Source organism: Egretta garzetta, unplaced genomic scaffold (assembly GCF_000687185.1).
Source record: "Egretta garzetta isolate BGI_Z169 unplaced genomic scaffold, ASM68718v1 scaffold133, whole genome shotgun sequence".
NCBI lineage: Eukaryota > Metazoa > Chordata > Aves > Pelecaniformes > Ardeidae > Egretta > Egretta garzetta.
The window spans coordinates 5,184,925-5,198,425 of NW_009259111.1; the positions used below are offsets into that span (position 1 = coordinate 5,184,925).

At 38.2% G+C, this 13,501-nt stretch overlaps 1 protein-coding gene across 10 annotated transcripts in view; it reads left to right on the forward strand.

The window, feature by feature from the left end:
• NAP1L4 (nucleosome assembly protein 1 like 4) overlaps nt 1-12,444 on the forward strand; it is a 28,196-nt gene extending 15,752 nt beyond the window's left edge. For 7 of the 10 annotated variants that reach the window (XM_035890932.1, XM_035890934.1, XM_035890935.1 and 4 more), the window contains 6 exons: nt 132-277; nt 1,614-1,636; nt 2,277-2,396; nt 2,673-2,702; nt 3,553-3,609; nt 11,229-12,444. In XM_035890932.1, coding sequence (XP_035746825.1) covers nt 132-277; nt 1,614-1,636; nt 2,277-2,396; nt 2,673-2,702; nt 3,553-3,609; nt 11,229-11,267 — 415 coding nt within the window. In that variant the 3' untranslated portion in view covers nt 11,268-12,444. Of the gene's footprint in view, nt 1-131; nt 278-1,613; nt 1,637-2,276; nt 2,397-2,672; nt 2,703-3,531; nt 3,610-4,781; nt 4,820-11,228 lie in introns of all 10 variants that reach the window. The other 3 variants (XR_004841528.1, XM_035890933.1, XR_004841529.1) reach the window with 3 other exon arrangements.
• Nucleotides 12,445-13,501: the final 1,057 nt, after the last annotated feature.

The window sequence follows — 13,501 nt, forward strand, 5'->3', positions numbered from 1 at the left end:
CATGTGTAAAATGACCTTTATCTAGAGAATGTTAAGCCATCTTTGCCTTGATGTTTGTTGCTCTAATGCTCAGTTCCTTATTTTCACTGATGTCTTGTGTTAAAATGCTGTTTCCCACATGTTGTCTCTAGATGTACTATTGACTGGAAGAAAGGAAAAAATGTTACAGTTAAAACAATCAAGAAAAAACAGAAGCACAAGGGTCGAGGCACAGTTCGGACAATTACTAAACAAGTACCTAATGATTCTTTTTTTAATTTCTTCAGCCCAATAAAGGGTAAGCTTGGAAATTGAGAGTTTTAAAATGTGTTGTGTTTTATTTAAATGTATTTGTATTTATGCATCTGAAACCTACAAACTACTCATGCTGTTGTGTTGTATACTTTCTTTTTACTAGAGGAAAATAGCAAACTGGAGCCCATCCAAACAGATCATTTAATTCTGACATTATTCTGTAGAATTTGGCCACTAGGTGTGCTGTGTAAACAGGATTTGTAGCATGGAAAGTCTTATGTAGAATCTGCTAAAGAAGTTGACTTGTTTTGCCACAGGATGGCTCTATGCATCAATCTGAGGTTTTTAACGTGCAAAAGAAATCTGAACAAAATGTTCTTGATTCGGCTGTGGGCTATTATGAACTACCTGTCCCTTCTAAATACCACTGCAAATCCCTGTGTACAAGGGGTTAAGAAACAAGTGATAAGTATTTCCAAAGCTGGAGTTTGTTTGGTACAGAAATGTCCTTTAATTTAAACAACTGTATTATTTTTTTGTTACAAGAAGCTTCTGCTTTCAGAAACAGGTGGAGATTTTTTTGCCTCATGATGGTTTTATATTGTTTTTTAAAATACTTAAAGGACACTCTGGAGATAGCTGTATAATAAAGATAAGACTATGACACATACTGGCAGTTGATAGTTGGATTTTCAATTTGAGAACAGATGGAGCCAAATTATCACTTTCCTAGTAGGATCATGGTACTGTGGCACCCGAGTAGAGGAGGGAAATCTGGTTTTGGGTGGGTTCTTTGTTACTGTTGTTGGGGTTGGGATTTTTTTGGTTTAAACAAACAAAACCCCACTCTGTTCCTTGCTAATTACAATAAAAGGCCTCTTCTCAACAATGCTTTTGCAAATTCATGACAAAATGTTAATCTTGGTAGCATCTGTGTTTGGGGAAAGGAAAGGGTTTGTTGTGCCCTAGCAAAATAAAGTTACGGTAATTACAGCATTAATACAGAAACAAAATATATTGCTCTTTGAGGGGAGAAATGGGATCTGCATGCCGTTGGAACCCATCTTTGTAAAAAAAAAAAAAATAAATAAAATTACTTCCTGTGCAAAAACTCTACATCAGAGTGGCAGCTTTGCTCTTATTACAGCACATAATTCTTGCAAGTGCAATTTCTGTGGGTTTAATTTAGGATAAATCTGAATTGTCTTTAAAGGTTTAACAGTCAGCTTCTGGAGACTTTATAAACCCCAATGTTTTCTAGTATGAGAAGGTCTTTAATACTGTGTTTTGTCATCTTGAATATTGATTTTGTAATCTTGAATATTGAGGTGGGCTAGACTATACAAATTTTCATTAAATTTATTCTCTTCTTTTTGCAGTATCTGGTGATGGAGAGTCGTTGGTAAGTCTACATTTCTGAAATTGTACAGTTGCTATTTGCCATCTTTTTTTGCTAAACATCTCTATAGTGACTGTTTGGGTTCTTCTATTAAATTCTATGTGTCTTTATCATTATTTTTGCTTTTGCCAAAGTTGAGCTTTGTCTTGATAAAATGAAAGATACTGTTGACTTCTCAAAGTAATCCGTTGATGTTTTGCTGCTACACATTACGCTGATCCAATACACCTATAATAATCATTGCTGATAAGAGGTCATTATTTTCTTCAGCCACTCAGCACTACTCCGTGGCTGGTATCTGATGGTTTTTTTAAAAATTAAATCTGAAGCAGTCTGAACCATTGTAACATCAGGTGTCAGCAAAATCTGTATAAGCCTTTTTAATAGAAGGTGTTTCAGCAGGCCAGTAGCCTGTATGTAGAAAGTAGGAAGCTTTTAAAATAAACTTAGATTCTGCACATCTGGATTTAGACTTGCAGTATTTCTTTTATTGTTACAAAGTTAAGTATACTGAAAGTACATGTGACCTGAATGTTGATGACAGTGTGATGTTTCTCAAACCTGGAACTTTCAAATCCTTTTGTTTGCTCCTCTGTAGCACATCACATTTTTAGTAGAAAAATCAAACTGACTTGCTTTACAGGATGAAGACTCAGAGTTTACTTTAGCAGCAGATTTTGAAATTGGACACTTCTTCCGTGAAAGGATAGTCCCTCGTGCTGTGCTTTATTTCACTGGGGAAGCTATAGAGGACGATGATAATGTATGTATGCTACCAACATTTTGTTTATTAGCCACCATGTAGGTAGAAACATTCTTTTCTGATTAGACTAGTATGTAGTATCAATTACATGAGAGTAACAAAAAAACTGAAGAGAATCCTATCACTTCAGAGTAGGAAAGAATCATTCTACTCGCTTCTCTGCTTCTGAAAGCGGCTTAGTTTCAGTTACTGTGTTTGAATATGCTAGACCTATTACTGCAGAAGATTTTATGCAAATATTAGCAGAGCTAATAAAACCTTGGGTTTGTTTTTCAGTTTGAAGAAGGTGAAGAAGGTGAAGAGGAGGTGAGATGCATGCTGTATCTTTTATAGATAACTAATTGCCTACTGCGTTCCAGTTCCAGAAATAGTTCTTTATGGAGCAGAAAATAGTTGTTCATAAATGCTCTTGTGTATGATACTTCTTTCCGAAAGAATTCAGTGTTCCTGACTGAGAAAATCTAGTCTTTTCTAGTATTCTAAAAGCTACTTTCTCACGCGTCAAAAATTAAAGCCTAGCTTTTTTTTTTTGAGTGCTGCATAAGAACCTTTGGTCTTATTTTTAAATATCTGTTACTTAGGTAGTAGTGGAATTCAGCTGTCAGCTTTTAGTTGTCGTAAGCTTGAAGACTAGGCTGTATTAAATGTAAAGTAAAAAAGGGAGAGTAAGTAAGTGCTCAGGATAAAGGCTTAATTTAGCCTGTAATGTGTGTGTACAACAGTGTGAAAATACTGCAAAATCCTGCGCAGGAATACATAGCCTGTCCACAGTAATCCAAATAAACAGAGACTCTTTGTAAGGAGGTCAAAACAAAGAACAAAATTAGACATACATATGTATTACCAGAACTGTAAGATTCCAAATAATAGCTCGGGTAGACATTTAAAAATTCCTGGGAGACTGCAGCAGGGAAGTTGCCTTAAGCCATGCTGAATCTTTTAAACCTATGTTTTAAATCTTCTTTTAAAGATTTTACTTTAAGATTTTGAAGATGCTGAATTCTTTTAAGTCAGCCCAAGTAGTTTTAATGTTGACATCTGAAACACTCTGGAATACAGTGGTAATATAATTTGCTATTTTGTTTTTTCTCCAATACAAAAAGCTGCACTTTTAACCTGTTTTAATTTCTGTTAGTTTATCTCTATTTTGTCATAGGAGTTGGAAGGGGAAGAGGAGGGAGAAGAAGAGGAAGATGCAGAGAGTGATCCTAAGGTAAGGATTTTTGTGTGCATAGTCATAATACAGACTATAATCATGAGCAATGCAACTAAGGTTATAATAATTTGTGAGAAGATTAATAAATTACTAAAAACCAAAAACCACCCTAGCTTTTGACTGCAGTGTGTTCATCTTTTTCAGCACTCAAATTGCTCTTAAAAGAAAAGCTAATGTTTTTCCATAAATTGAGAAAATGTAGGATTTTGTCTTCCAACCCACACCAAGAAAAAGATAATTTCTGAACCATGTGCCTTTACTTCTTAATGGTATCTCTGTATAATAATGATATCTATTTTTCCTTTAGAAAGGTCTTATTTCAAATATTCTGTGGCTGGACTTCAACTTAGAATTAGTCTGACAAGTCTTGGCTAGCTTGTTTGTTTATTTTCTTTTTCTTAAAATTGTTCTTTTTGGTTGTCCTGATGGCTGCAGGTTAGACTCCACATGTCTGTGCTCAGCTTAGAAATGAAAAAAAGCTAGTCCCCAACTTAGAATTTTAAACTTCATGAGACCCGGTTTAAAATTCAGCCTTAAGGGTTAGTGCTGCTTCTGATAAGTATTTTTTAGTCCTTCAGTCATGGTAAAGTTAATGCTTACATTTAGTGAAGCTGAGGCAGTGATGACAGACTTGTGTTCGTTTAGTTCATAAAACATGAGCTTTTAATTTTTTATAAAGGCACAGATGGAAAAAGTGAAAGGCATGCAAAGCTGCTTGATCTTTGGGTGAAAGTCTTAACAGCAGCTTAACAAGTCACTCTTTTAACGTAGAGTTTTATATACATCATATCACTAGTAAATGCTTTTTGTCACTGTATCAAGAATTGAGCTTGTTTTTCTTTAATGAGAAATACTGTATACTAAAGAAAGTCTGTCTTGTGGAAAGACTGATCAAACAGGATTAGAGTGGCGGAAATAAGTGTTCTTGCAGGATCAAAATGCAGTTGTGTACCTGTAATGGGAAAAAGTGGGACAGCTGAGAAACAAAATGTTAGTTCTGAGTCAAAGTATATTTATGCTAAGTATCAAATGTCCTTTTAAAGGATTTGGTATTCTGTAGAAAAAAGCTTAAGGTGTCTTGGAAGGTTATAGTTGTTGCCTCCTGTATTATTTTGTACATTTCTCTTTTTGTTCATGCTGACAGTTCCTTTCAATTTTTTCCCATTTAGGTGTAATTTAAGTCTGTTTATCATTCATACATTTCTAGGTAAGGTGGAATTCCATTCATACCTAACTTCCAAGAGTCCCATTTGTAGCCATGCAATGTGGTTTATTTTTTAGGGTTTTCTGTTTTGTTTTGTTTCCTTGTATGGGTAAAAGAAGTGGGGGAGTGGTGACTTCAGAGTTTAGGTTTAAAAAATAGAAGGAAATGTGTATAGAGATTAATGCCTTTAAATCGTATAATTAAGTTAGATTTTTCAGAATGACCTTTCTGCCTTCCTGGCACAACTTCTGCTTCACCTTTGTAGCAGCCAAACTTATTTCATATACACATGATAAAATAGACTTGTCAGACTTTATTTTTTCCTTGTTTCTGATTTGATGTTGCATCTCTACTGCTTCTAGTGTTCTTGCAAATTGCTTCTTAAATATCTCCTCCACTCTTCTTGAACTCTTGTAAGTCATCAGCTTACTTAGTATGTCTTTTCCAACATTATTCTTATTTATGCTGCCTGATAAAGGCAGCCAGTCACTCTGAGAGGCCTTTTCTTGAGCTCATGATTCTGAACAGGTATTGTTCTCCTACTCATCTGTCTCTTTATTTAAAAGAAGGAAAAAAAGTTCCTTCTGTTGCATACTGTCATCTTTCACCTTTCATCCTGTGCCTCATGGAGAACAATGCCTGCAACAGGCTTCATACTCTTTTTCCCCTGTATTTTAGGCTTGTAGCTTTTTTTTTTCCTCTGGTTACTTAGGAGAAGCTGTAATCTTTCCAATTCATTCCTTCTCTGCATAGAAATGCCCTTCTCTGCCTTTGTTACACTCAATTGTGAGCTGTGGGGTTTTTTTTTTTACATTTTATTTCCAATCTGACATGCTTTGAGAAGCCAGCCACCCTCGTGCAACATGCTTGCACTGTTTATTCACCTGCAATAGTAGAACATCCATTTGTCACACCAGCTTGTATATCATCCTGCTGCTGTCTTACACAGCTGTCTTCCCTTCTTACAATTAAAACTAGTTAGCCACTGGCTTCAGTTTTTCAAGTTAACTTGGAATTCTGTTTTTTGTCTTTTAAGACTTACACGCCTGATCCTGTGTTCCATTCCTTCTTCTGTCTGTCCCACTTCCTGGTCCTGTTTCTCCATGTTCCCTGCCCCTCTTTTTAGTTTCCCCCCTACTTTTCTTACATCTAGAATGTTTTCCTTTTCATGTACACAGAAAATAATTGTTGCCTTTTAGTTTCCCCCCTGCTTTTCTTACATCTAGAATAGTTTTCCTTTTCATGTACACAGAAAATAATTGTTCTTTGGTTTGTTTTCCTTTCAGATCCAATTTCTCCTCTTCAGTCATTTCTATACTGCCTCCTCCTTTATTGTTGTACTATGCTTGCTACGTAAATGTCAACGCTTTCTGCTTTGTTATCTTCTCTTCCTTCCTTCCTCTCACTCCTGTTTGCCTCCTCCTTTATTGTCGTACTATGCTTGCTACGTAAATGTCAAAGCTTTCTGCTTTATCTTCTCTTCCTTCCTTCCTCTCACTCCTGTCAGTTTTAAGTACATTTGAGTTGTTCAGTTAGAACCAAGTCATTATAATTTCTTACACAAAGCACTTATGCTATATATAAGTTGTGGCTTTGGAAGACTTGAGCAGATGTTTGGAAATAGCTTCAGAAGATGCTACAAGACCTGATAATGTAGCTTGTTTTATCTAGTATGTTTTTCTATGTGCTTGCATGCCCTGTCCCTTTACCTGCCTTTATTTCACATTACTTATGCTAAGCTTGAAAAGAGAAGTAGCTGACAAGGTAATATAGAATGCTATTCTGAATTATGAACTAAATTGGGAGAGATTGCATGTGCTTCAAGGTGCTTAGTTGATCTTTTAAGTAACAGCAGCAGAAAGGCCTGTTAACAGCAAATGCATTTTCAGAACCTTTGAAGTGTTCTGTCCAGTTGTGGAGGAGGCCGTTCAGACTGCTTGCTTAGCTCCCATTAGCTCTGAGTTGACTTCCCATGTATATATTTGATATCCTTGCTTTTCCTCATTCAGTAACATGGATTAGAAAATGAACAAAGATAAGGTTTAGCTTAAGGACCCCTATCTGGTCTATTTCATGGTAGGACATGTGAAATATTGAAAGGCTTTCTTCCTTCTCTGATGGAAAGGACATCAGCTTTTAGTGCCTGCTGCCTACATTGATCCCACTGTTGGCAGCAAAATCTGTTTGGGAGTCAGATGGGATCTTGATGGGCTGCCTGTGCTACTTTAGCAGATGGGAAGCTTCCCAAAAGGTGATTTGTAAAAGGAAGGAGGTAAAGGCTCAATTTGCTCTTTGAATCACCTAGGAATGTGTCCTGCCTAATCTGTTTAAATGTTGAAGAACTCCTCTTTCAGCAGTAACTTTGTGAAAAAGATCTGGTATGAAAGGATTAAATTGCGAAGATAAATGATGTGGATACTTTAAACTTACGTCCCCATCCTCTAGGACACCAGATTAATTGGCTGGGTAGACACACTGGGCTCTGTGTCTCTGAAAGTTGTGAAAGCAGTATTACTTCAGACCTGCTTTTCTTCTCCATTGTAGCTGTATGATCCTGCAAATTTTAGGTGAAATTACCCCTTTAAATTGGATGCATGTCCCCTATGTCCATAAGCAGCTGATGCAGTTCAGCTGATGTAATTGCTGATGTCTGAGCAAGTGGTCTGTATGTAAGCTAATGAGCTCAAGTTTCTTGCATTGTTCTCCTGGGTAATCAAATGCCAGAAGAAAAATGTTCATGCCCATTGTAGCAAGAGTGTTGTTGTTTTTTTTTTTTTTAAATTCTGAACAAGTGATGCAATCTCATGCCCATTGTAGCAAGAGTGTTGGGTTTTTTTTTTTAAATTCTGAACAAGTGATGCAATAAACAAGAGGCAGTGGCAAAAAAACTTTATATTGATGCTTGTTAGCAAAAGGGAGAAAATAGGTGAGAGTCTCACTTAGCTTGTATATCTCCACTGGAGCGGCATCACAAACTACGGAATCAAAGGCCCAGAGTAGTTTAAACTCCCTGCACAGAATAAGTAAATATTATGAAATATTTTAAAGATGTAAAAATAAAAAAACCCTACCACTTTTCATATGAACTTAAGTAATTGTTCATGACTACTATAGAGAATCTCTTTACGACAAGAATTCTTGCTTGTCTCTTGTAGCACTGATGGTGAACTTCAGTACATGTGTATGCTGCTAAATTTATTTTAAAATTAGATGCAATTCCTCCTTGTCTTTGCCAGTTAAAATCTCTCTGTTTGGTCTTTATTGCCTGGCCAATGCACTTCACTGCTGTTTTCAAGATACCTTGGGAAGGTACTTTAGGGAAATACAGCATGAATGGAAGTCTTAGAATCATAGAATCATTTAGGTTGGAAAAGACCTTGAAGATAATCAAGTCCAACCATTAACCTAACCTTGCCATCCCACCACTAAACCATGTCCTTAAGCACCTCATCTACCTGTCTTTTAAATACCCCCAGGGATGGGGTATCGACCACTTCCCTGGGCAGCCCATTTTTTTCCTAAACCTACCTTGGTGCAACTTGAGGCCATTTCCCCTTGTCCTATTGCCCATTACCTAGGAGAAGAGGCTGACCCCCACCTCGCTACAGCCTCCTGTCAGGCAGTTGTAGAGGGCAATAAGGTCTCCCCTCAGCCTCCTTTTCTCCAGGCTAAACAACCCCAGTTCCCTCAGCCACTCCTCGTAAGCCTTGTGCTCCAGACCCCTCACCAGCTTTGTGGCTCTCCTCTGGACATGTTCCAGCAATGCAAGGCCTTCCCTGTAGTGATGAGCCCAAAACTGAACACAGTATTTGAGGTGCAGCCTCACCAGTGCAGAGTACAGGGGCATGATCACTTCCCCAGACCTGCTGGCCACACTATTCCTTATACAAGCCAGGATCTTGCTAGAATGGAGAGACAAATAGCGCAGGGGTCTGTCTAAGGCCAATAAATGGACTGGTAGTGGTTGGCTGACCAAATGTCACCAACAGTCTGGGCACCACGGGAAGAGCAGGCTCGAGCTTAATAGCCCTGCCTAAGGGTGTATGGATGTAGTATCTCTATCACACTCGCAGCTTGGGGTCTGGTCCTTGATCCTAAGTAGCCATTAGAGGCCAAACATAAGTTTCAACATGCATGTGTCTGAGGCAGCTGTAACTTGAAGAAAATTGTAGTCGCCTACCTGTGCTGTTGCCATCTCAGGATTAGAGTGAGGTGCTCTGTGTGAGGCTGATGGGTAACTGAAGGCAGCATGGAGCCCACTCGCTGGCTTGCTCAGCAAGAGCAGTGCTGTGCTATTGAAACGGTGGAAGAAAATTGATTATGTTGGAGTCTGGATCTGAGATACTGCCTTGTTACTTATGCCCTGCTTAAACGTTTTTGTATATATGGTCAAGATAGCTTACAGTTGAAGGCATATCTAAAAGTAGCATAAACTAGCAGTATTTCTCTCAAAATTCTCAAACAACTGACTCCTATCCAAAAACCTCTTAAACTGTATTTTTTTGTTTTGTCTGAGAGCAGTAATCAACACTGAAATGTCCTTAAGGAACTCTGTAATCTCTGTGACTCGGTTTTTACAGGATAAAGATTTATATGCAATAATATGATTCAAATCTTTACAGAAATAAAGACAAGTGTAAAGGTAATGAAGTTTATTAGAAAATATAATAAGGGGTTTGGTTGATCATTAAAACTTGGCTGAAATGGTTGCAGTGGTCAACCTGAATGTGCCTGACGTAACAGGTGAATAGGAAGGAAGGAGGAAGATGGAAAGTTTAAGTACTTTCTAAATAACTGATTTGTTGCTTGATTATGGCTGTTATCCAGAATGTGTGGTGGAGCGGAAGTGATGCTGTGCACTGTTCCATGGCTGTGTTCAAATACAAAGCAGTTATAAGAAATGCACTTCTATAAGGCTTTCTGATAAAAACGTTGTGGATTTTTGCCTGCCTCTAAATGAAAAGGAATAGCATGCAACGTATTGCCAGTGGCAGTCAGATTCATTTATTTTTTTAACAGACAAAAAGCTAATTTTGTGTTATGTGTAAACATATCCCTCTTTTTCAAGAAGGAATTCATGCTGTATTTAGCCCCAGATCAGTGAAAACTAACTCATATCAGTGTTATTTGGAACCCCAGGCAGATGAGATAGTACAAAGCTGAAGTTAGCCAGATGTGCTGGGGGAAGAAAACCACAAGGCAGAAGTCTGAAAGGTCTTTGGTGTATATGAGCAGAAGAAACAGCATTTGGCTTTAATCCAGGCTTCCAGTGGGAATGATAGTGACCGCTGTAAGCCTAAGGCAGTTTAGGTGAGGAAGAGAAAAATAATCCGGGTTTAGTGCAGATTATCAAGGGCAAAATGACAAGGAATCTTTAGTTGCACCTGTTCTTCCTCACTACAGGCCAAATGCTTAGCTCTTGGTCACTTCATGTATGATGAACTCTCGCATGCTTGCTGCTTTCACAATACATAAAGCTGCTCTTTAGCGTAGTTACTAAGAAACATTTTATTATGCATTCAGTGATATTCAAGGTGTTGTGTTTTATACCTGTATTTTTTTCCTTACTAGAACTCAGCAGGTTTCTGTGACTGCTATTTGTTTATAATAAGCTATATTAAGAACAGTAAAGGGAGAAGCAAACAGGAAATACACTGAATAAATTCTCCTGCTTTCTAAGAATCTGGTTTTGCAACAAAAAAGCAAGAGGTGCAGTATAAAACCTGAAGTTCTTAGCTGTTTGAATACTTGTTCTCCTTCCCAAATACACTTCCTTTTGCCAAAGGGGAAGTTGTTTTACTACCTAATGAAGGTGTTTCTACTTTTACATACTCAGATTAACATGTGGACTTCTTGCCCAGTGCTAAACTGTTGAATAGTTACCTGCTGGTGATGCAGAACTTAGAAGAAATCAACACATTAATTACAATTTTATCGCCTTAGCAGAAAGGGCAAGGCTTCTAAGGAAAAACTCAAACGTGCTGCAGAATAAGCAGCCTACCTTCCCTGCCTTCCTCCCTCCTCGGAGTTAGTGAGGAGGTGGCAATTTATTGTTAAAGTGTTTAATAGGAACTGAAAGTCAAGTTGAGCCTCTGGTGGGGGGGTGTAGAAGGTCTTTTGCTTTCTTGTTTGTTTGAGCCTTGGCTCACTGATTGGAGTGTAAAGAATGCAAATGTAGATTAAAAATATTACAGGGTACCAAGCATTTGGGGGGGAGAAACTGATAAATACGGTGACTGCTGTTCAGACCTTTATGATCTAGCTCAAGTTTACGTGTAGCTTTTTTGTACACACTGATGCTATGTCTAGCTAATTCAAAACTGTATAGCCAACTTCTTTTATTTGTTGAAGTATTTTCTTGTGTGCCATTTTGATTTAACTGGGGTTTTTTTTTCTTTTTCCCTTTATGCAGAAAGATTCCAGCCAACCTGCTGAATGCAAACAACAGTAATAAGGAAATACCACTTGGAAGCGATATTTGAACAACTTGTAACAAATATTTGGATACCTGGCCTGCAGTTCAGGATACTCCATCGCTGCAGCACAATCTTATTAACAATGCTTAAACTTAATTTGTTTTAAAATGCATGATTTTCACTAACTTTTCTTTATTGCTTAACATGTACAGTGGCAACTTCAATGCATTTGGGAAATATGAGGTTTAAATAAAGCACACTCTACAGCCGTTGGTACACTGTAGCTAAGTATGTCAACTGGCCTTTAGAGCCTTTTACCCTATGCATAGGGGAGTAGTCCAGACTACCAAGTGAGGATTATCCATTTTCTTGTTAAACATTGAAAATTGTGGCATAGCAATGTGCTGACAAGCTGAAGTAAATGGATTACATGTCTGGTAGCTGAAACAGATAGAGCAATATGACTTTTTTGCTAGTTCCCTCCCCTCTTTTTTAATGTTTCTTGCAACCTACAGATCGAACTAGTGCTTGGGCAGCTTTAAATGTCATATTTATTATCTCAGTAAAACCAATTGAAGGGGGTGTCATATTTGAGACTTAGTTGTTCATCTTACTATTTATTTATTCATGTTTGTAAGTACTTTGACAGAATTAGTGCTTTTTAATAGTTTTTAATATACTTGAAAATCTTCCTCTTTTGCATACAATATGGGTACTTGTAAGACAAGTAATTCGAATTGGTCTCAATGTAGTAGTCTAGACGGAAGAAATGAACTTGCATCAAAATGACAACTCTTCTGGATGAAGATCAAAATGCAAAGGCCAGACTGTTGCTGTTGATGGAAGTGGGTTGCAGCCAAAGAACCAGAAAATTTCCAGTAGTCTTACTGCTTAGTGTCCAGCATGGAAGGACCTTTCACTATGAACACGGAAACTTATCGAAATTCAATAAATCTGAAGTTTTGGTGTCTTTCTTGCAACACTGAAATTATTCCATTCCACGATTTGTTTTATTTAAAGCTCTGAAGTCTTCAAAACTACCTTTCGTTGTTGTGTGGCACTTCAGGTACACGTTTCTAGTTTCAGCATCCCTTGCCAGCCTCTGGCAGCAGTTGAATAGCAGCTGTATCAACACTGTGACCAGGCATGTAGAGTGCTCCAGCCTTACCTTACACATTTGTAACTTAATACAGTGTTTTCAATTTGTACAGAATAGATAGAATATTCTATTAAAGTTGTGAAACATGATCGATGGTGCCTGTCTGGTCCGTAACGCTTCCTAGGTGAAATGAATATCCCTTTGACTTGCGGTAGCGAACGGTGAAGTGTTGGACAAGGGGCGTGCCAGCTCGGTGGCCTGGCCGCAGCTCCTCTCTCGGCACCCTCCTGGTTTCCTTTGTTGCCAAAAGCCAAAGAAAAGGAGCCCTTGTAAATATTGCATTGTGGAGTTCTTTGATGTCAATCAGAACAAACCTGCTCAATTTGCAAGTAAACCGTCTGGCATGTTGTGTAGGATTTGGGTTTTTTGGTGTCATTACAGATTCTAAGTGATCTATGCAGTTCTGTCATGGACTAAATGAGGTGCTGGGGGACAGAAAACTGGTTTATGACATATTAAGGTATCCCCACATCAATACTTTGAAGTCAGGTGATGTGTTGCAGTGGTATGGCAGGAGCAAGGGAAGGAGGCAGGAGTAGGTTCTGGACTTTTACTTAAAAAAAAAAAAAAAAAAGTTTTGGTAATGAGGCATTAGACCAGAGTGTACCTGGGCAGGCACAGAGGGTGGCGTAAATGCTGTCTGACAAGGGGAGGAGTGCTGAATGGAGTTTGTGAGTGTGAACTGGCTAATCAGTGGTGTTAGGCAGAGCAAATGGAGGTGTTTGACCAGGTTTTTGTTGTTTGGGGTTGGTTGTTTTTTTTTTAAGCAAAAGAAATTGGATGATAGTTCCCCCATCCTAAAGAAGTGCTTCCCACTCCATGGTTAAATAGGAGTGCTGCTACCTAGAGATAAACATCTGCTGGAGATAAACATCTGCGAATTAGCACACTGAGGTAATCTACCTGCATGAATCCTGAAAGGCTTAACTTTAATTTTGAGAAAACGGGAAATTCCAGAACACAGAGAGCGAATGTGCCAGCATTCAGGGAGTGCAAACGAGATGGGTGGGTGGGTAACGAAGCTGCCTAGCGAGATGCTCGTCCTCAGGAAAGCACTAGGAAAGCTGAGCTGGGATTTGTTAACACAGAGTTCGCTCCAGTCGACATAGC